At 37.9% G+C, this 23,617-nt stretch overlaps 1 protein-coding gene across 2 annotated transcripts in view; it reads right to left on the bottom strand.

Annotated features, from left to right (window-relative positions):
• Nucleotides 1-23,617, bottom strand: part of LOC132828188 (TBC1 domain family member 22B-like) — a 309,362-nt gene that overhangs the window by 221,573 nt on the left and 64,172 nt on the right. For both annotated transcript variants that reach the window (XM_060845124.1, XM_060845126.1), the window contains exon 4: nucleotides 19,269-19,448. In XM_060845124.1, the coding sequence (XP_060701107.1) occupies nucleotides 19,269-19,448 (180 nt within the window). The remainder of the gene's footprint in view (nucleotides 1-19,268; nucleotides 19,449-23,617) is intronic.

The raw sequence follows: 23,617 nt of genomic DNA, 5'->3' as shown, positions 1-23,617 counted from the left end.
ATCCAGTTAACTACACTTTTGTTGCAGCCACCTTAATTTCAAAGCCAGCAATGTCTTCAACAATCCTCAAAATCCAGTGGCATGAAACGTGGTCAGGAAAGTCCTCCCCCAAAATGAGGCAAAATGAGGCCCAGCATTGAGGCTCTAAGCTACTCAAAGCCAACTCCATCAAACTATTTTTGGAACATTCAAGCATTTCTGAAGACATAAACCAACTCCAGTAACTCGTGGCAACAAACCAAAATGGGTGAAGAAGCATTGGGAAGTCACCAACATGTCAAGACACTGACCTTCCAAGCATCATGTGCCTACACATAGAAGAGTCCACAGATTACAAATTGGCCTGAAGCAGAAACAAGTCATTCCAATCTACAAGGACTGCATAAAAAACTGGGAGTGTGAGATATCTGACTTGACTTTGTCGAATATTTCTGTTATATTCAGTGATTTATTTTACTTTGCTAGAAATATACAATGCTGCAAATATATTGTACAGTATTTCAACTCATGCAATGGTCTTTCCAGACAAATGTCAGTAGGAATCCAACTCTGATTTTAACATCAATTCCTATGAGAAAACATGAACAGTTACATTTTTCAGGGACACAACTATAACTTTGAGCGAAGTTTTGGATGTAGGTTTGCTCACTGAGCTGAAAGGTTCATTTCCAGACATTTTGTTACCTTACTAGGTAACATCTTCAGTTGACCTCAGGCGAAGCAATGCTGAAAATTCCTGTTTTCTATTTATATGTTTGGGTTTCTTTGGTTGGTGATGTCATTTCTTGTGATGTTATTTCTTGTTATTTACATGATGTTATTTACATCACCAAAGGAAATGACATCACCAATCCAAAGAAAACGAAACAAATAAATAGAAAGCAGGAATTTTCAGCATTGCTTTGCATGAGGTCCACTAAAGATATTACCTAGTAAGGTAATGAAATGTTTGGAAGTGAACCTTTTAGCTCAGTGCAGATTTAGTTACGCCGCAGATTTCTTTCTGAGAATAGTACTGTAAACAAAAAGCTATGTTTGCAATACATTTGCAGTTTGTACTGCTACTGATTAAAGAAAAAAAAACAGTGAGCTCAATGGGCAAAGTTGACGTGGAACACTGACATTTTACTGTTGGCAAAAAAGAAATCACAAGTCATCAGCTTTGTTTTCGTACACACATTGTTAATGTGCAAGACCTCATATGATGGCTTTCTACTAGTCTGGAAACCAGACTATCATAAAAGTAACAGCTTTATAATGCATTTTTGGGAGTAATTTTAGGTCAAAAGCATGCCTTGGAGAAGAGAAGCCAGTAATTTAATATTCAATATTAAATAATCGAACTGGAAATTAGATAAAATGCATAAACTTGAAGAGACAAAGGATTTAAACAAAGAACTGTTCTCTCTTACACCCAAATACTCATTACTCGAAGGATATTTCCCAATTCGATAGATTATTGCTTCAATTTTTTTGAAAATGCAAAAATAAAAAAGGGGAAAGCAGTTTCAATGAATTTAGCACCAATATTCTCAAATACACTTAAATTGCCCCAGTAAACATCTAATGCACATTAAAACGGTGACAAGCTCACTCAATTGTTTAGGCACTAACCTGGAATTAAACAGACTCCTCGATTCTTGTACAAAGTATTATTCTGTTAAAGGCAGCTTCCTGTGCATTTACAACACTGCAGGTTACTTGACACAAACTAAATAGTTTGTTAGCCACAAATTATAAACTTTTTCTAGTTTTTGCTGGTTCTTTCAAGTTGAAAATGTCCCTTTACCCCAAATATTGCAACTAATTTCATAACGAGATAAGATTATTTGTTTCAAGTTGTGGTTTCAGTTAGCAAAATAGAATAACTTGATATATTACTTTTTATGTTTTACAGAGAATCGACATATTCCAAAATAAACCAGTCATATAATTTCCTAATAATTCACTCCAAATTATTTCACAAACTTGCAGTGAGGACATCACAATTATTAATCCTTCACTATGAATATCATATCAACAATACTGAAAACCATCTGTTCTGAAGCCAGTTGTCAGAAAAACAGACTAAAAGTTTATTAAAATACTACATGAAAACAACAGTGCACATTTGGAGTGACCTGACAATGTGATTTTATATAGCATCTATATACCACTCCATTAAACAATCTGAACCATGAGATTACATTTCTGCCCTCTAAACATACTTCAAAATCTATTATTCTACTCGAGATTACCATTGAAGTTAGATCAGCATTGTTAGTAGTTACTTAAACATTGTGTACACAATGGTCATTTAGAGTTAATAACATTGTTTCTGGGGCACTTTTCTCATCTTATTAACACTACAATAATCAAAGTACAAATCATATTGTGTGATGCTATGATAATATTTTAATCAAATTAAAATGTCTTATATTATTTCTACTGATCTAACCGCAACATCAAAACTCATGGCATTCATCAAAAATAAACTATGCAAAAGTGAGGACTGCAGATGCTGGAAACCAGAGTTTAGATCAGAGTGGTGCTGGAAAAGTACATCAGGTCAGGCAGCATCCAAGGGGCAGGAAAATTGACGTTTTGGGTAAAAGCCCTTCATCAGGAATGGAAGCAGGGAGCATCCAGGGTGAAGAGATAAATGGGGGTGGGGTGCTGGGGAGAAAGTAGCAAAGAGTACAATAGGTGAATGGGGGTGGAGATGCAGGTGATAGATCAGAGAGGAGGGTTGCCAGACTATATTGCAATTTTTCTCAAGATGGACAAAATGAAAAGCTGCATGGATTTCTAGAATTTACATTTAGTTAACTCAGTGAATTCTTTGACAGCATAGGAAAGTGAACAGATTAAATCAATACATTGGATGAAATATATATGTAATCTGAGAAGGCCCTCATTAAGTGCTACAAAATAAGACACCAAGCAAATATCAGGAAAGTGGTGTCATAACCAGGTAGCAGAACAGGTTGAAAGACAGCTACACGATAGAAATCAGTGGACAGGAGTCAAGTAAAGTTTCTCAGGTTGACTAGTGGGATGTGGTAATCTACAGGAGATGAAAGCTGGAACCACGTTGGTTAACCCTTTCAATGAATGATTTGTTAGAGCCAAAATTTTCAGAAATTGAATTAGAAGACGTAGACATTAATATGGATGATAAAAATACAGTAAATACATATAAAAAGGATTCCAGAGTGAGCAGATAATGGAAAATTGTAATAAAGTTTAAATGATTCGTTTTGTAAAAAAGTTACTTATTCCTTAGAATGGACAATACAAAAACAGGGATACAAAACAAACAAATCTAGTGAAATTAACAGAAATAATTTTAAAAAGCAACACAGTTGAGCAGGCATGAAATAGTGCAGATTTTAAAAGTACAGGATTTCATTTCTAAAGGAAGCGAATACAAAAGAAAAAAGCAGTCGTAAACTTAGAGAAGTTTGGCTGAACCACAATTGGACTACTGTGTGCAGTTAGATTCTTTACTGTATAGAAGGCAATTGAAGCAATGGTGGAAGTCAACTATTAGGAAGCAATCAAAGTATATCTTTTTTTCCCTCTAAATAAAAGAATTTTTTTAAGCATTTTGAAATTAAGATTCAATTCAACAAGGTGAATTTCCACTTTCCACTTGCAGAATGAATCCACAAGAATACAAGATAACCGTTAACAAATCAAAAGAAAAAATAAGAGGAATTATTTAGTGAGAGGAATAAGAGGAATAAGAGGAATTAGTGACAATATTGAACTTGCTCTCACATGAATTATTGACATTGATAACAGTGATGTCTTAAAAGGGACGTTTGGAGTATATCTGAGGGAAAAGGAAAGAATCAATGTTAAGGTGTCAAAGTTTTAAACATATCTTCCATGTACTTAAGAAAAACATATTAGATTTATTATAATATTAATCTTGACTAATAAAATATTAACCAAAAAATTCACTAGTTATTCTATTGATTGAGTAGAGTTTTTTTTTGGGGGGGGGTCAACAACATTTAAATCAATTGCTTGATTTTGATTAATTAAATATCTGCAATTTGGACCTATTTAAAATGGATCTTTTAACACAACACAAACTCAAGGTCACGAAGCACTGTGAAAAGAAAATAGATTTTTTTCCCCATCACTTGAATAACCATTGACGAGAAGCTAAATTATGCACATTGTATTGTCAAAAGGTACCAGCATTCATCAATATAAAGCTCAGAGTAATATCAATAATCATAGCACACTTCTACAGTCAGCTGGAATTGTGATGAGCATTCCTTAAGACGACATAAAAGGACCGTAATGTTGCCACCCCCTACAACCCAAACTTCTTTCCCAAGGCAAAACTTTATAAAATCTAGCTCTACATGAGGTAACTCTCTAGTGATCAATGCTAAAGTAAGTAATTTAGCATTTTTATTATCTTTACATTTCTGAGCATGTTAGCACAACACCACTAAATGTGATGAAGCTTAGTTATTATTGCAAATGTGCCTCAATTTTGGCAGAAGCCACAACACAATATTAAGAACACAGGAAGATAGTAACAGGAGGAGGCCAGTTTGTCCCTCAAGCCTGCTCTACCTTTCAATGTGATCACAGTTGAACTTTAACCTGATTCAGATCATTTCATATTTCAATTAACAAAAAATGTTTCAATCAGGGATTTAAAAATTAACAAATGATGCAGCATCTCTGCTATTTATGTAAAGTCTAAATATCTATTTTTGCATGAAAAAGACATTTCTAATTTAATTCATGGAAGCTCTGTTTCTAAGTTTTAGATTATGTCTCCACCAGTCCTAGATTCCCAACTGGTCTTTGAGTGCACTTGCCAAAATTTCATGTTATTGAGAACTGCAGAACACTAAATCAGAAGATACAAAAGAAAGTTTTTAAACTATTCAGGAGATAGTAACTTTCTCATAATAGTGCTGTGATTATACCACTAAAATAGTATTATACTATAGTGACCTCTTGGAATAAAATCCATCAAATAAATGAAGTATTAAATCTCTACATTAACTGAATTTAGAGTGAGAATAAAAAATCTTACATAATCTTATAGTTTGTTTTCAATTTTAGAACATAGAACATTACAGTGCAGTACATTCTGAATTTTGTCCTTAAGTGATCACCATCCACCATTCTCCTCTTAATTTCATTACCCTGTCTATCTATCTGTGACTCCTATCGTGGGCATTTTGCTTCCCTGAAATACTGTGTTATCCTCCTCTTAACTTCTGTCTCCATCAAGATCACTATTTATTGACCATATCTTGCTGTCTTCATTTCTCACCAAATTTGGCCTTTATTTTTTCACTCTTTGTCTTCACCTCATTTTTTTTTTCTACTTCTGTGTTTCTGTTCGTCCCCCTCTATGTTTTCCAATTTTGTTAAAAATATTTTGTAAAATCCCAAGTATTCTATTGTTATCCATTTACTTTGCTTAATGTTATCTGTAGTCCTTCTGATGAGCAATTTTTTTTAAAATGTCATAGCTTTCACACTTAACCAGAGATTAGATCATCATCAATCTCCATATTTACGTTAAAACACAAAAATAACATTTCAAAAGCATTTCATATATTTTGTTTTCCTAATTACATTGTGATAGATAATGTCCCAATATTACACAAGTTATTGCTTCAGAATTACTTCAAACACTCCCAGGAATTACACTTGCAGTAGTTTTGGCACAATTACAGTTTCACACTATTAGGATGCTGTGCGCGTAAATGGAACAGAAGAAGCAAGGAGTTCAGTTTAATTCCACTGATTTGATGGGGCATATAAGAGGTGTTTCTCACTGGCTGTATGTCAACTTCACAACATTGGAGACTTAAGTCTCACCCAAGGTACTGAAACACTTTCTCAGTAAACATACTTTAAAACAGTCAGAAAATCCAAAAAAATCATATTTTATTTGTCTATCAAACAAATGGAAAGGAATGAGGTCTAAAGAAATTCTTCCTACCTGTCCTAAATTGTCAAGAGCCTGACAGAAATTCATACTCATTAAACTTATGGCTGATAAATCCTACACAAGGCTTCTTTATTAGCTACAAGAGCTGGCTCTTCATGAAAAAAAAACCCCATATAGCACTTTTAACATCATAAACTTAAAAGGCAATTCACAGGAGCATCATAAAACACTACATATCCACATGGGATAGTATGTCATTAGAACAAAAACTGTGTCAAAGAGGTAAGGTTTAAGGAATGATGTAAAAGAGGCAAGTGAGGTACGGAGGGCAATCCAGAGTTTTGGACAGAGCCAATAAAATATGCAGTCATCAATCATGAAGTGATTAAAATCAGGAATGCTGAAGAGATTGAATGAATGCAGAACAGATATCAGATATTCCTGTGGGGCTGAATGGCGTCCGAGAGATAGGGAGGGGTGAGGCCAAAGAACAATTTCAAAATTTGGCTTTGAATTTTAAAATCAAGATGCTGCTCAACACAAACACAGGGATGAATGCTGCACACATCCTGTTCACCGGAGCTCTGGATGAATTGGATGTGTATAGTGAGTAGCATGTTGGAAATCAGCCTGGTATGTTAGATAGTCAATTATGGATGCAGGTTTGCTCGCTGAGCTGGAAGGTTCATTTCCAGACATTTCATCACCCTGCTAGGTAACATCTTCAGTGGGCCTCGGGTGAAGCACTGCTGATAATTCCTGCTTTTTAGTTATATGTTTGGGTTTCTTTGGGTTGGTGATGTCATTTCCTGTGGTGAAGTCACTTCCTATTCTTTTTCTCAGGGGATGGTAGATGGGGTCTAACTCAATGTGTTTGTTGATAAGAGTTCCGGTTGGAATGCCTTGCTTCTAGGAATTCTCGTGTGCCTTTGTTTGGCTTGTCCTAGGATGGATATATTGTTCCAGTCAAAGTAGTGTCTTTCTTTATCTGTATGTAAGGATACTAGTGAGGGATACTAGTGGTCTCCTTTGCTGTAACAGCCCTGTTTACATCAATCAACATTAACCTGGCTAAGAAAACACTGACTACACTATTAGAAGACCCAAAGACACATACACCACCAGCTTCATCAACAAGTATCATCAAGCTAGTGGACCTATGCCTTACCACACACTTCGCCTTCAACAACAAAACCTACAGACACACCAACTGAACGCCCATGGGATCTCCGATATCAGGGTTCTTAGCAGAGGCAGTAATGCAGAGACGTGAACAAACAGCTCTGACAACCATTCAGCCCAAACTTTGGGTCCGCTACGTGGATGACACCTTTGTCATCACTAAATGAAACAAATTAGAGGACTATCAATAATACCCTTACTGGCATAAAATTCACTGAAAAGGAGGAAAACAACAACATTGCAATTCCTAGATGTCACAGTAGAGCGAACAACCAATGGGGAACTTCAAACCAACGACTACAGGAAAACAACACATACAGACCAAACATTGAACTACATAAACAATCATTCCCACATCCACAAATGAAGCTGCATTAGAACATTATTTCAATGAGCCAACACACACTTCAGTCCAGAGGAACTATGCAGAGCAGAGGAAAATCACCTATACTGTGTATTCAAAAAGAATGGGTACCCAATGAACACAGTCCACCGATTTCTCAGCAAAACCCAAACAAGCAGACAAAACACGTCCATAACCCCGAGCCACTCTCCTCTACATCAAAGACATATTGGAAATGACTGCCAGCCTACTCAGATCCCTTGGTATCATGGTAGCCCACCAACACACTAAAACAGCAGCTAGTGAACTTGAAAGACCCTATACAGACAACAAACAAAACTAATCTAATTTACAAAATACCATGCAAGGAATGTAACAAACACTACATTCAACAGACAGACAGAAAACTAGCCACCAGGACACCAACCAGCCACAAGACGACATGACCCTCTCTCACTAGTATCCTCACATACAGATATGGAAGGACACCACTTCGACTGGGACAACACATCCATCCTAGGACAAGCCAAACAAAGACACGCACGAGAATTCCTAGAAGCATGGCATTGCAACCTACTATCAACAAACACATTGAGTGAGACCCCATCTACCACCCCCTGAGAAAAAGAACAGGAAGTGTCTTCATCACAGGAAATGACATCAGCAATGCTTTGCCTGAGGCCCACTGAAGATGTTACCTAGTAGGGTAACACCTGGAAATGAACTTTCCAGCTCAGCGAGCAAACCTACATCCAGAACCTCAACCTGAGCTACAAATCATCTCAAAACCCACTACAGTCAATTACTGAGGTGAAAAAGACATCAGTGAGGATTTCAGAAGCAGATAAACGAAGACATGAACAAAGTCTGGCAAGGATTAGGAAGGTGGAAATCTTTGGCCTTTGTAGTGAAAAGGTCAGATGGTTGTTTTTAGTTGAAATGTGACACCAAGGCCATGAACAGACTACATTAATCTCAACTCTTCCTATGGATAGTGATGGAGTTGGTAGATAGGGAATCTAATTTGAAACAGGTACCACAAACAGCAGCTTTGGTCTTTCCAATATTCAAATAGAGGAAATTTCACAAATCCAGAACTGGATGCGAGATACGTAGTCTGGTAATTTAGCAACAGTGGAGAAACTGAGTGTGGAGATGATGAGATCAGGCTTGGCGCTGTCAGGGTAAATGCTAAAACTAACTGGCAGAACTTTCCAAAGAGTGGCAATCTCACACAGAGACTGACCCTCTTTAAGAGTCCCCTCTTTATGAAGGAAGGAGCAATAAATTTCTGAGAGGAAATACTGATCCTTCTCTTTCATGCAGAGCTGAACATCATTCTGACAGTTCTTACATAATGCAGATACGCCAAAGAAAGGCAAACCAAGCCCTCTTTTCATAGCAATTGGCTACTGTATCCTGAGTTTAAAGGTTGCGACAGCTGCTGTCAAAATGTGAACAGATAGAGCTAGTGTGGTGTTAGGATGCTGACAGGGTAGCATGCTAGATGGGTATGGGGATGTCTGGGAGAGACAGTGTCAGCAAAGTAGTGTGCCAATTGGATAGGATGCCAGATAAGGAGACACAACACAATAAGTTGAGTGTTTGGGTATCAGGTATGAGGGTGCCAGCTTCATATACGTTAAAGAGATAGGATGCTAGATGGATAGCAGATAGGGTGCCAATTGGGCAGAATGCCAAGTGGCAAGGGGCCCAGGGTGCAAACTGACAGGTGGACCAAGTTAAGGGACACAGTGGGAATTGGAGGACGGAATTTGGTTCAACTAGTGTGTGTGTTAAGGTCCATTGGTGAGGAAAGATGGGGGAAGAGGGGTGCAGACACTGGGTAGAGGAGTGGAAAGAACACCCACAGTAGGGGAAGTGTCAAGGGAAGAGAGACAGTGAAGATGGGAGACACACACATAAACACAGAGAAGGGGGACACACATAGACAGAGAGGTGCACAGAGAAGGAGACACCGAGACAGAGGGTGAAACATTGAGATAGAGGGAAAATAATCTATGCTTGTAAATAAATTGTCGACGTATATGGTTTGGACAACAAAAAAAAAGTATTCAGTAATACTAGAATCTATAATATCATACAATCACAGAATGCCTACATTGTGGAAGCAGCCCTTTACAACCCTGCATTCCCCCATTACCTGGACACGAAGGACAATTGAGCATGACCAATCCATCTATCCTGTACATCTTTGGACTGTGGGAGGAAACCAGGCTTCTGGCAGTAAGCCATGCAGACACAGAGAGAAAGTGCAAACTCCACACAGATAGTCGCCAGAGGCTGGAATCAAACTCGGGTCCCTGGTTCTGTGAGGCAGCAGTGCTGACTACTGAGCCACTGTGCCACCTGTGGCTTGAGTTATCATAAATGAGAGAACAATATGTTTTGATTCATGCTAGCTTTGGTCAATGTATTCTCAATTTGCATTCCATGAATCCAAATAACTTCTTCATGAGGAGATACCATTACAGTTGCCTCACTTTATTTTCTATTTCACACCTTGCATTTAACATTTTTTGCTTAATATCTTTCTTTCTCATTTTCCACATCACTGCCTTCACAGCATTCATTTAATTTCCTGGATTTCTCAGGTTTCTGCTTACAACTTTTCAATAATAAAACCTCAATTTTTCAATATTATTACAATACTGACTATTATTTCTGCCAAACTTTGAGCTATAGTTTCACCACCAAAAAGTTGAAACTGAACTGTCCCAGAAATAATTAATGTACTTTTGGCAAATATCCTGCCTACATGTTTGGAGTAGGATCTACTGCTGCAAACTCCTTAAATAGCTTTTCAGTAGAAGAGATCCAGAATTGTACAATAGAAAATGAACATACTCAAAATCTAAATCTATTGCAGCCAGCAACTCATTCTACTGTGTTTCTCAGAAAGAAGACAAAATATTAAGATTCGATTTCATGTTGCACTTCAAATGCACAGCTTTAACTGTTCACTTCTGCTGGGTCGGAACAAGGCTGATTTAATCAGCAACGATACAACTGCAAAGGTGATGGCCTAGCACTGTTAACCCAGAGACTCAGGTAATCATCTAGGAACATGGGTTCAAACCCTACTATAACCAGATTTGAATTCAAATAAAATCCAAAAAAGTAAAATGATGACCAAAAATTGAATGTCAGGACTGTATGGTTCACAAATGTTCCTTGCGCAGAAAACTGCCTCCTCACCTGGTCTAACCTACATGTGACTCCAAAACCACAATAATGTGATTAACTTTAACTGCTCTATTGAATCCCCAGCCATTTCAGAAAGTGTGGCACTGGAAAAAGCACAGCAAGTCAGGGAACATTGGAGGAGCAAGAGGGTTGATGTTTCAGACCTTCATCATCAGGACTGATGAAGGGTTAAGCCCGAAACGTCGACTCTCTTGCTCCTCAGATGCTGACTGACATGCTGTATTTTTTCCAACGCCTCACTTTATCGACACTGACTTCCCCAGCATTTCCAGTCCTCACTGTCTCCCTGCTGCTGTCTGAAATGACCAAGAAATAACTCAGTTATAACAATTATGTGTAAGTCACAAAAAAGAAATGAAACTGGACAGACCGACTAGCATTGACTTAGGCAACAGAAACAACAGCGGTAAACACAGCCCTGTGAACCTAGCAAAGTGTTCCTTGCTACCGTCTGGGGACTGGCACCAAAATTGAGAGAGCTGTCTCACCGACTAGTCAAGCAACAACCCAACATTCTCATGAGATTGCATCATAAACAATGAATATGTCCCAGACACTGCCATCATTATCCTTTGTAATGTCCTGACCTACCAGTCGGACAGATCCAGCCGAGATGGCGATGCATAATGGTGGTAGAGACTAGGAAGGCAGCTGCCTGGGAATCTTCATGTTTGTTCCAATTCTGGTCTCCTTGTTACAGGAAAGATGTTATGAAACTTGAAAGGGTTGAGAAAAGATTTACAAGGATATCGTCAGAGTTGGAGGGTTTGAGTTATAAGGAGAGCCTGAATAGGCTGAGGCTATTTTCCCGAGCACAGTGTAGGTTGAGGGGTGACTTTTAATAGAAATTTATAAAATCATGAAGAGCACAGATACAGTGACTAGTGAAGGTCTATTCCCCAGGGAAGAGGAGTCCAAAACTAGAGGGCATAGGTTTAAGGTGAAAGGAAAGATTTAAAAGGGACCTAATCAGCAACTTTTCCACACAGAGGGTGGAGCATGTATGGAATGAACAGCTTGAGGAAGTGTTGGAAGCTGGTAAAATCACAGCATTTAAAAGACATCTTGATGAGTATATGAATAGGAAGGGTTGAGACGGATATGGGTCAAATGCTGGCAAATGGGACTAGATTAATCTAGGACACTGGTCACCATGGTCGAGTCAGACCGAAGGGTCTGTTTCTGTTCTGTACGTCTTTATGACTCCAGCCATCATGGTCCATCATGGCACAAGTGTCAAATACGGGCAAGGAGACATCCTACTGATCACCATGGACTGCCCGCCCTCAGCTAATACCCCTCTGGATGAGGTATTTCAATATCAGTCACCAAGAGTGGCAGCATCACTACAGATTGAGCTGGTCAAGTCATAAAGGACACTACACAAGGTCTATGGTAGGTGTTGAGAGAACCAAGAAGAGAGAAAAACACACAATCTCATGCTCATCAACCTGTCTGTTGGAGATGCATCTGTCCATTACAGTATTGATAAGAGTGACCACTATACAGTCCTTTTGGAGAATAAATCCCATTTTCTCATGGAAAATACCTGAGTGTTGTGTGGCACTATCAAACTAAATGGGACATATTTAAAGCAGATTTAAAATAAAACAGGGCATTCAAGAGAGCATGCCAGAAACTGCACTCGCCCCACCAAAAAATGAGCGACCAATCTGATAAAGCTACTTACATGAAAAAAGATATAAACAGTATGTGACAAACAGCTAAGCAATCCCACAATCAATGGTTCAAGTCTAAGCTCTGCAATCCTATCACAACCCAGTCATGAATAGTGAGAGACTATTAAACAGCTCATTGAAGCAGGAGGCTCTGCAAATAACACTGAAGGAGGTCAACACCAACCTGGACAAATTTGACTGCTCAATCAGTAGCCCATCTAACCCTTTCAACAGTCATTCCTTTCACCTAACCCCTAATCCGCGCCCCCTCCCCCCGTCCCAAGGCACAATGTTAACATTTAGCACTCCTAACAAAATGCACTACAGTAGCATGCCAAGGCTCTTTCGACAGCACCTCTCAAACCTATGACCTCTGCCACCTCGAAGAACAGGGACTACAGAAACATACAAACATCACTGCCTGCACGTTTCCATTCAAATCACAAACATGCTATGTTGAAACTATATTACCTTTAATACTACAGAGTGAAAATCTTAGACTAATCTAACAACATCATGAAAATACCTGCAACACAGTTTATGAGGATTTGCAATGGTAGTTCATAACCACCTTCTTACGGGCGATAAGAGATGGGCAACAAATACTGGTCTTGCCAGAGATATACGTATTCGGAGAACAAATTTTTAAAAAAGAGGAAATCACAATTTGCTGTTAAGAATTAAATAAATCTATTCAAAATCATTGAGCAAAGCCACAAGTGAAAGATTCCAGAGGTTTCCATAAGAGATGGCCAGAAATTGTGCAAAGCTAGTTTTTATTTTAACTTTATCTTTGACTGGTGATTCCTAACAAGCTGTTGCCCAACTCAGCAATATATTGCTCAATGATAGAACTAACTTTTATCACCAAATATTCAGTTCTATAAAAGCATTTGGTTTTAGTCACTGGGGAGACAGGTGCCAGCTGATAAAAGGAGACAGACTGGCCACTTCAGTGTGGTGGACAGAACCCCAGTTTCTTTTCAAAGTCTAGGCCTCATTGACAGCGGGCCTCATTAACATTTTTTATTCTTCTGGCACTGCAAAAAATAACATTAGGTTTTACCTCAAAGAGCCTTTCCTACTGGTCCTTGAAGTTTTCATGGCAATACAGCTATGGACAATTCTGATTTGCATGAATAAAGTCATTCCCATTGTTACAAAGCTGGTCATCTTTTTCTAAAAGCTGTACCTTTTCTGGAGGGTTCTGTGTCTTTGGGTTTTTTTTCCAGAGGGGTAATAAAACACTCCTGGCTCCGATTAGACTGGTTTGGTACAGAGTTGAAATGGAATTGATAGGCCTTTTTGTTTATATGCAGACAGATGAAACTGTAGGTCAAAGTGGTCATGTTTTAGAAGTGACCTGTATAATGAAAGGGAAGTAGTAAGCTCTCAAGCTGAGCAGTTCAGTTCAGAACCAAATTAGGAGTTCAGCTGCATAGAAACAGGCTCTCGCTCTCTTTCTGCCCTTCTGACTTCAACCTGTAAGTATCTGTTCCATTTTTAAACTTTTTTTTAGGGGGGTTGCTTATTGGGATTGTTGTTTATATTCAGAATAGCATATTTAAGTCTAGTTTGGTTAGACTAAGGTCTGTAAAGGTTCTTTATTCTGTTCTTTGTCTTTCGTTGTGTAATTTTGTGAATACATTTCTGTCTGTTTTAAAACCTAGCAGTCAACCTAGCTAACTTACTCCAGGTAATTTTCACTGTACACTTATTGAAACAAACTGCAAAGTTATGTTTTGAGTGGCCTGGGCTAGTCCATAACACAGTAGAAGATTCCAGAAATACATAGCAATGCCTTCATTTCATTACCACTATCATCCCATTTTGCTGAGGGGGCATTAAAATTTACCCATTCTATGTTGAGGCTCCAAGAACATTCTGGTAGTAAATCATCAGTTCAAAGTCAAATGAATGAAGTTATGCAAAGAGTTCAAGTATTGTTACTGCACAGCAGAACACATGCCAGCATAATTTTAGATTAAGAGCTTAGATGGAGAATCTTGGTGATTCAGAAAGCACACTCTATAGCAAGGTTCAAAGATATAAACAACTATTTGCAGAATATTTCTGCTTAGTGTTAAGTTATTTGGTCCTAGATGAATGGAATATCTCAAACAATGCAACCGATCTTTATGCCAACAGATTAGAAACAGTAAAATACAACCAGAGCTTCCATTCTTAATTCTAAACAAGATTAGGACTATATTCAATGTTCAAGCTGTAGTAATGCTCCCTGACTAATACAAATCGTAACTGCATCCTATACACGACATGCAACGTCATCCAAAAACACATCAAAATCCATATATCCATTGATGACATCTAAACCCAACTTTGTCACCTCTACAAAACACTCCATGTTGAGTTTTCACAATGCTCATCTCACAGATAGAACTGAATGTGCAGAGGGTTTGTCCAATTAAATATCCTGAAAATAAAAACAAATTTCTTTAGTCTTTATCATAAACACAACTGGCTGGTCACTGATTCTCCTCTTCATCCTGAACCACTATCTGAGATTAACCCAAAATTGAGCTGTTAATACTCAGATGCAATTTGACCCTTTGCAAAGCTTCCAAGCACAGATCATCTCCATAACAAAAACATCAATAACTACCTGTTCAATATAGCTCAATTCCATTCTGCTTCAGCCAATTAGCTGATGAAAGTGTCATCCATGCCTTTGCAATTTGCAGACTTATAGAGTCAGGAAGATCAGTTGCTGTACAGCTGGTTCACAATTCAAGGTAACACCAACAGCGTAAGTTCAATTCCCAAACTGGCTGAAATCACCATGAAGATTGAGTCCTTCTCAACCTCTTCCCTCACGTGGGTCATGGTGACACTCAGGCTAAATTCATCACCAGTCTAATGAGACAGCAGTCTACAATTCTTTGGGATTATAGAACCTTGCAGTTCACTTTCACTTCACATACAGACTTAATTATTGCAATGTTCTTTTGGCAAAAATTCACCTTTCGTAAAATTTAGTTCACCTAAAACACTGTTGCCCATATCAAAACTCTCACTAAGTTCTACCAGCCTTATGTTTATCAACCCACATTGAGCAACACCCTAAAACAAAAATTCTTAATTTTCCCAGTGGGCCCAGATTTTCTATTCCTGGAACATTTCCTTCAGCAAGATCTATCCTTTCCTTTCGGTAAAATAAAAGGGATGTTGACAGTTTGGTTACACCATACTCATAGCCAGAGAGGATTGCAAAATTATGCTCAGAACTGCTCAGTAAAGGGAAAAAAAGACAGATAAAGACAGGCTGCATATCCTTTCTTGAGGGGGAAGGGGAAGGAGTGGAGGGTCTGGGGGAGGGAAAATACATCAAAGAAAAATAGAAGCTGCACGTACAGAAAGGAAAAGGTGGAGGCCATACAAATGACAGCACAGTTGCAAAGTGTCAACAAAGGAGCTTTCAGCTAACCAGAAACATGGAAAAATTGCAATCAAGAGGTAAATGACTACTTGCAAATGAATGTAGACTTTCAAGCTTAAGCTGTACATGTTAAGGAGCAAATAAATGGAGAATGGATATTGGATGTTGCTGTAGTGAACACTGCATCAAGTGTTAAATTTAAATCTGAGATGCAGGAGGAGTAATAACTGCCTGTTTGCACTTTCTGAATATGTGATGGAAATGCATCAGCTGTGACCTAATCAATATGGAAGGTATGTTTAGAGTGATGGTTTTTATGTGCAAAGAACTGAGCGTCAATCAATTTGAAAAAAAAAAGTCTCTGTTGTTAGCTTTTGCTTGTTGTGTTGTGCCAATTCAAATGTGGTGTCTAGGAAATGAATGCTAACCTTGTGCTGTAGCTTTAAATTTAATAGAGGACTGAAAATTGAGTATATTAATGAATTCTTTTAATTCTGCATTGTTCCAAGTCTAAATATAGACAATTATGTGACTGCATTACTCCATCAAATAAAGGAGTTAGTGAGAAGAAAAGGAGTCCCCAAAAATCGAAAGTTCACCTTTGAGAAAATCCCAAAAGATGCCTTTGATAAAGCAACATTATTTTGCGCCCTGGCCTTGACTCCCTTCCCAGCCCCTCTGCCTCCCTTCCAGTCTGCCCTGCCACCAATCAGATTCATTCCTCCCATTAACCAACCAGGTCACACCCTCTACCTGTCTTCACCTATCCCTACTTCACCCTCCCTGCCCCAACATCCCTTTTATCTGCAGCTCCCCCTACACCTACCCCCAGTCCTGAAGAAGGGTTACACCTGAAACGTCGACTTCTCCACCTGCTGCTGCTGCCTGGCTTGCTGTGTTCTTCCAGCCTCCTGCCTGTCTATTTTGGATTCCTGCATCTGCAGTTTTTTTTGTGTCTCTGGCCTTGAGCCAACCATTTTAATTGGTAAGTTTTGTATTCAGGGTTGCTTCATTCCAAGGCAGCAAGTAAAATGGACAAGTATGAACGTGACACTCAGCAACTGTATTTTAATATACATTTACCAAAATCAATTAACAGTTTAAATTTCATTATAATGGATTCTCAAAGCTATAGATCTCATTGTTAAAAGTAATTTTTAGAAATAACCTTTATTTGTTGTAAGCAAGTTAGCAACAGCTTGTATCACAATCAATGATCTTGCCTTTGTCAGCAAACACTCCTTTTCCAGAAATCGCTTAATATTGAGATTGTTATTTACGATTGTCAAAAAAAATCTGTGTGAAATACCTTGTCTCTTTAAGAAGACTTTGAATATATGTCATAATCCAAAACATTTTAAGACCAAGTGAGAATTTATTTTCCTGTAATAATTTGTGTGGTCATCAATCTCAGTCACAGCACTCATAGAAACAAGTCACTCCAGACATCTTTACATTCAGTGATATTTTTGTGCATGGTTAGATTCAAGGTAATTGAAACATGAAGCTAATATGAAATGAAGCACAACAGCTGCACTAGCCTGTGCAATGCTCCTAAGGAAAATCTCATTAACCCCAGAGTTCTACTTGTAGAGCAATTGTGTGCTCTTCCAATCAATGTAAAAAAAAAATTCTGAATTTAGAAAATGTAATAGCAATATTTGATTGAAAAGTATCAATCTTAAGAACTTGTGCCACCATTTAGGTAAAGCACTGAATGTTAGCGACCCACAAGTAAAAGGCTTTGAAAAGTAAATTTATTTTACTTTGTCAAATTAAAATACAGAATACAATGTGGGAACTATGAGCTTAAATCAGAACCAGTCAGACACTCAATAATCTCATCCTTTGAAATCTGTGCAAAACATTGACCATATCATTCAGAGACTTGCACAGAGCAAAAGGGAGCTAAACTACAGTACAAAAAATCCCACAAAACTGAACTTCACAACTACAAGGGAAAATAACTCTCATTATAATATTTCTTCTTCTGCATGTTTAAGCTGAATCCACATATTAAAATACAGAATTCTAAGTAAACATAATCTTCAATCACATGATGTTGAGAGAGAGGAATTTTTAGATTAAATCACGGTTAGCCGTTGACTGTGCAGAGTTTAAAGGAAATCTGTAAAGCCTGTTGAAGCCTCCTGGTCTTTCTTTTATTTCTCTGTACAGAACTGCTCTCATCAAAGTTAGAAAGTAACAAAGTACAGATTACTACCAGATCTAAAGAAATACTACAGGAAAGCAGAAATATTGGGCCGACTTTCCAAGGAATGGCAAATACACTCTGACTGCCACTCCACAGACATTCACAAATCAGATGAGACTCATACAGAGCTACTTCAGAAATGTGGAGTATACTTCAAATTTCTCAGGTACCTTATAGTGCAAGATACTCTGGGAAGGCAAACCATGCCCTCCTAGTCATGGCAATTAATTGCTGAATTCTGGGATTTAAATGGCCAACATCATAGTTCCCATGAAATGATACCAAGCCAGAAGTCTGAAATCAGAGTATCAGGTGGGTAAGATGTTAAGTGGAGTAGATTGTTAGAACACAAGGGAGATGGGAACTGAGTAAGTGATGTCAAATTTAAGGTAGGCTGTGGTGTACAGGTGGTCTGGGGAAGTTGTGATTGCAAGGTGGTGTAACAAGTTGGAGACTTTTAATAGTTACCCAAGAATTAGCCGATGTTTTTAAAGGTCTAAAGATTTCATGAGCAACCGTTTACTTAACTGCAGTGAACCCTCTGAATTCTCAGAGTTAAATGAATGCACTTGGAAGTTTCCAAGCTTAGGTGAACTGCTCATCGGAATCTTCAATTTCCCAGGTTTTTCCTTCGGTATCTGCTCTGTCAGGGATTCCACAGGATCCCCATGTGCAGTCGCCATCTAAGCTACAGAAACAACTGTCTATCACAAAATCTGGACCATTGTATTTGTGGACCCTATTCTAGTTTTCATTAATTCTTTTAAAAGAAAAAGAAAAAGTTTAAAAGGTTTCTGTTTCCATTTTTTTTCCTATGGCAGCAATTCTGGACATATCATTTGCTTATATTTTAAATGCAGTGATGCATTATAACGATTCAGGACAGTTGATCACCCCACTCTCAAACTCAACCATAAATTAGATATCATTATAGATGTGCTAAAGCTGACTGTACAAACTGTACTTTTTCATGATACAGAAATGCAAAAAGAAATATTCACAGACTCACACGTCTCTAAGTATACTTCCTCAAAGTTTTTGATACAGTTTGATAAAGTGACTGAGTACAAGAGGAGGGATAGGGAGGAAAATTGGGAGGGGAGGAGAGAGGAAAAGTGGAAGAAGGTGAGAAAAGAGAAGGAAAGGAGAGTTCATTAATAAAACAAGAAACAAAAGTGGAGTACTGCAATGCTGTAGTTTTTGCAATGAGGAATAATCAAACATGGAACAAAAAATACATGATATAAATTCCACTGAAAGGTTAAATTTGATGTGTTTCATCTGTTATTTCTTTATGAACTTACCTAAATCTGTGTTTGCACTGCTTAAAAGCTGTTTGAACTTTTCATGACGTGATTTTTCTCTTATTGTCATTGGCGGTACCCCAGATGCATTCTGATCTGAAATTCGTGCCACTAATGGAATAACAGGCCGTGAAGGGAGTGACTGTTGTTTTTGGAGTGTTACTCTGCCTAAAGAGCCACCTAGAATGAAATGAAGTTACATTCATTATTTTATCCAACACAGACAAGTTAGCTGAATCCCCACAGGCATGAGGGCATTTTGAAAATATTATAGATTGTTACATAATCATACAGCAAACAATATGGATGAAACATATTATACACACGTACTTGACAATGGATTGACTGTGAGATCACTCAAGGAATTCACATTCTGATAGCATCAAGTGTTGATTCTATACACAAATCTATACACAAATGATGTGAAATGTGTCTTTATGCCTCAATATCTAGTTAAATGTAACAAGGCCCAACAATTACATAAAGATGCCTTATTAATGTAGACCTATTCACTGGATACACAGCATATAATCTCATGATTTCTTTAACTTCAGATTGTTACTAGGTTTATTGAACATTAAATAGGTTAAAAAAAGTCAATACAAGCAAATTATTTAGACAAAATATAACATTTACTGAAAATGACAAAAGATTATCCAGAGCACGCCCTCCCTTTAACATAGAGCAGAACTCATCCATGACACATCATTGTTTACTTTGTATACGGGTATTTGCTACTGCAGTGTGTGATTTGTCTTTTACTTCCAACGACTTCAGTCGGCTGCAATCTTTTGGCAACAACATGTTATATACCTCTTAAGTTCTTTGAAGAAATCCATGGCTCTAACTCACTCAAATGCCATTTCAAAAATATTCAAAAAATATGTACCATATCTTAGATTTAGATTTTATTGTCACGTACTTAAATACAGAAGTACAGGAGTACAGTGAAAAGTGTATAATGTCACCACACATGGCAGCATCTTAGGGACAAAGGTACCTAGGTACAAAGAAACTTGGGTACAAAGTAGTAAGAGAAACAGAGTTTAAAAAGTTAATCTTCACCTTCATAGAATTAGTGGAAAAATAAAGAAATAAAGTCCTGCCCTTCACTGAGCCATGTTTCTGTAATAGCTATGATATCGCAGTCCCATGTTCCCAACCACACTCTAAGGTCATATGCTTTACCTGTCAGGCCTCTTACATTGAAATAAATGCACTTCAATTTATCAGTTTTACCTCATTCTCTGCCCTGTTCTTGTTTGCCTTGACTATTTGACTTGCTCGTCTTTTTAACTGTACCAGCCACAGACTTATCCTCTTTGCATGAGCTCTTTGGGTCCCCCACTCCCCTCTCAATTACTAGTTTAAAGTCTCCTGAGTAACACTAGCAAATTTCCCTGCCAGGATATTGGTCCTCTTCCAGATCTAGAAAGTCACCCTTCTTATACAGGACATTGCTAAGCAAAAAGAGATTCCAATGGTCCAAAAATGCAAATCCCACACCCTGCACCACTCCTCAGCCTGTATTAATCTGCTCTCCTATTCCTACTCTCACTGCATATGGCACTGGGACTAATTTAAGTATTATTACATTTGAGGACCTACTTTTTAATGCCCTGTTAATTGCTTGTATTCTCTCTTCAGATCCTCATCCTTTTCTCTTCCAATGTTGTTGGTACCAACATGTACGACCTCCTGTTGGTCACACTCCCCTTTCAGAAGGTTCTACAGCCTCTGTGAGACACAACATAATGGCAAAACCCATTCCACCCTTATCCAACATCCAGCACAGATGACTGCTGAAGAGCCTGAGCTGATCTTTCTCTCTATTGCTCTTCTCTCTGCCCTATGCCAGAAATGTTTGAGACAACTGTGGTGTCCTTACCAAGCATTAGCCAATTTGGAATGGATTTGAAATTACATCTGGAATAATTCCTGTTCAGTATGGTTCAACTACTTGCTGGTCCATCAACGAAGACTGTGGGATGATGCAAATTTAAATGAGTGCAGGCATAGTAAATGTTTTGGATGACAATTTAGGAGGCATGGCTAGTAGGTTGTTGGATGACACCAAGATTGGTGGTATAGTGGACAGTGAAGAAGCTTATCTGTAAATGCAGCAAGATTTTGATCAATTAGGCCAGTGGACTGAGGAATAGTAGAGGGAGTTTAATTTAGATAAAAGCAAGGTGCTGCAATTTGGGAAGGCGAACCAGCGAACGACTTAGATAGTATAATGGCAGGGCCCTGGACAGTGTTATAGAACAAAGAGACCTAGGGGTGCACGTTCATGGCTCCCTGAAAATGGAATCATAGGTAGACAGGGTGGTGAAGGCGGTTTTCAGCATGCTTGCTTTCATCAGTCAGAGCATTAAATAAAGGAATTGAGACATCTTGTTGCAGCTGTAGAAGATGTTGATGAGACCATATTTGGAATATGGTGTGCAGTTCTGGTCATCTGACTATATAAAGGATATTATTAAATTAGGAAGAATGCAGAAAGGTTTTACTAGGATGCTACATGGACTAGAGGGGGTAGAGGGGCATTTTTTTTCATTCAGAGGGTGGTGAGTGTCTGGAATGGGATGCCAGATGTAGTGGTGGAAGCAATTACAATTTCATCATTCAAGAAAAAGTTAAACAGGTATATGGATGGGATAGGAATGAAAGGACATGATCAAATGCAGGCAAATAGGATTAGTTTAAATTGTGAAAACTGGATAGCAAAGGCAAGTTTGGCTGAAGGGAGTGTTTTCGTGCTGTTAACTTCTATAACTAAAGTGAATGGAATTATGCATTTGGGACTTATGTACAATTACAGAAAATATAGCATTTTCTGGTCACATTAGTGAGTGATTAATTTCAAGTGTCGCTGATGCTTGCCTTCCACTATTTGAAAGTAGGATACTGGTCAATATTTGAGGATATCCATAGTTTAGCTTCTTTTGTCCAAGATTCTGTTTCACTTAATTACAGATTGAAAATAAAAAAGACTAAAACAGGGTTAAAGTGGAAGCATACAGATAACCCATTGCAACCCATATCTTTCAGAGTTTGAGTGACTCATTTTTTCTTTAACTCTTAAATTTGTTTGAAGGAAATTCAGTCATGCCAGGTGATTTTAAGTTTATTTAAACACTGTCATACCTTCTAATATTATAGTATTTATCTGTTTTAGGATTGTTATGGTATGATAACAGTAAGTTAATGCTAAACAGTAGGTTACAATATTTGCAATTTGGTTTTCTGGGTCCAGGGGAATTCACTCAGTTTATGCGTAGCTTTCTCGATTTATTTTAGTTTTGCCAATTTCTGCAGATGTAAAGCTAGGCACTAGTGTGTCACAAACTTAATGTGCTGAATACTGTAATGCACCTTTTATGTGCTTGCTGTTTCAAACATTATTTGTAATGCTGTGAGATTTTCTGTTGTGACAGCAACATGCTCCTCTTGAATAGCTAAAGCTCGATGGAGATGGAGGCCTTACATGGCATGATCAGTACCTGCAACTAATTTGTTATGCCAACGATTATCAAAAAAGATTTTTTTTAAAAATCTGGTGTCAGAACTACTATATTGTCATTGCATGTTTGGGATAAATTTAATTCTGCCCTAATCATAAACTAGTTTACAGTTGTGCTCACTATTTACTCGATGATGTTAATAGTGCCCTTGAGTGACTTCCTGTTGTAAGCAGAATTTCCAAGTAAGCTTACTCTGCAGTTAGGCAAAGGTTCTCCATTTACAAACAGTCACTTTCTAATTTCTACATAGCTGAAAATATTTTTTATGGAATGGATCTCTTACACAAGTTGATTTCTTGACATTTTGTTTCACTTGTGCCCCACTGTAATGTGCAGCCTTATCTTAACTCCTCTCCTTTTTTTCCTGCCCAGCACTTCCAAGAGAAACAGGCAATAGACTAATGTAAGATTTAACAAGAGCTGGTATTGTTGGAAAAGAGTAAACTAAATTTTGAACAAGTTTCAAAAGAAATTTCAATTGCTGTGGTGTACAAAGACATTAGCAAGAAATAAGAGAACAGACATTTCAGAAGTTGAGTTACACTTTAAAGTCATAAATCAGTGTTCCCATAAAGGTAAGGTCATAGCTATCTTGTTGTGATTTAAATATTACATTCTCAATAACCTTTGATTCCCTTGCTTAACAAGAATCCATCTACTTGGTCTTAAAATACTCAATGATCTCACCTCCATTACCTTTTGAGGCACGGAGTTCCAAAATTGCATAACCCTCAGGAGGAAAATACGACTCCTCGCCTCTGTTCGAAAAAGGCAATCCTGAATTTTTAAACAGTGCTCTTGAAATCTAGATGCCCCCACAAA

This window comes from Hemiscyllium ocellatum, chromosome 26 (assembly GCF_020745735.1).
Source record: "Hemiscyllium ocellatum isolate sHemOce1 chromosome 26, sHemOce1.pat.X.cur, whole genome shotgun sequence".
NCBI lineage: Eukaryota > Metazoa > Chordata > Chondrichthyes > Orectolobiformes > Hemiscylliidae > Hemiscyllium > Hemiscyllium ocellatum.
This window is presented reverse-complemented; position numbering and strand designations above follow the sequence as displayed.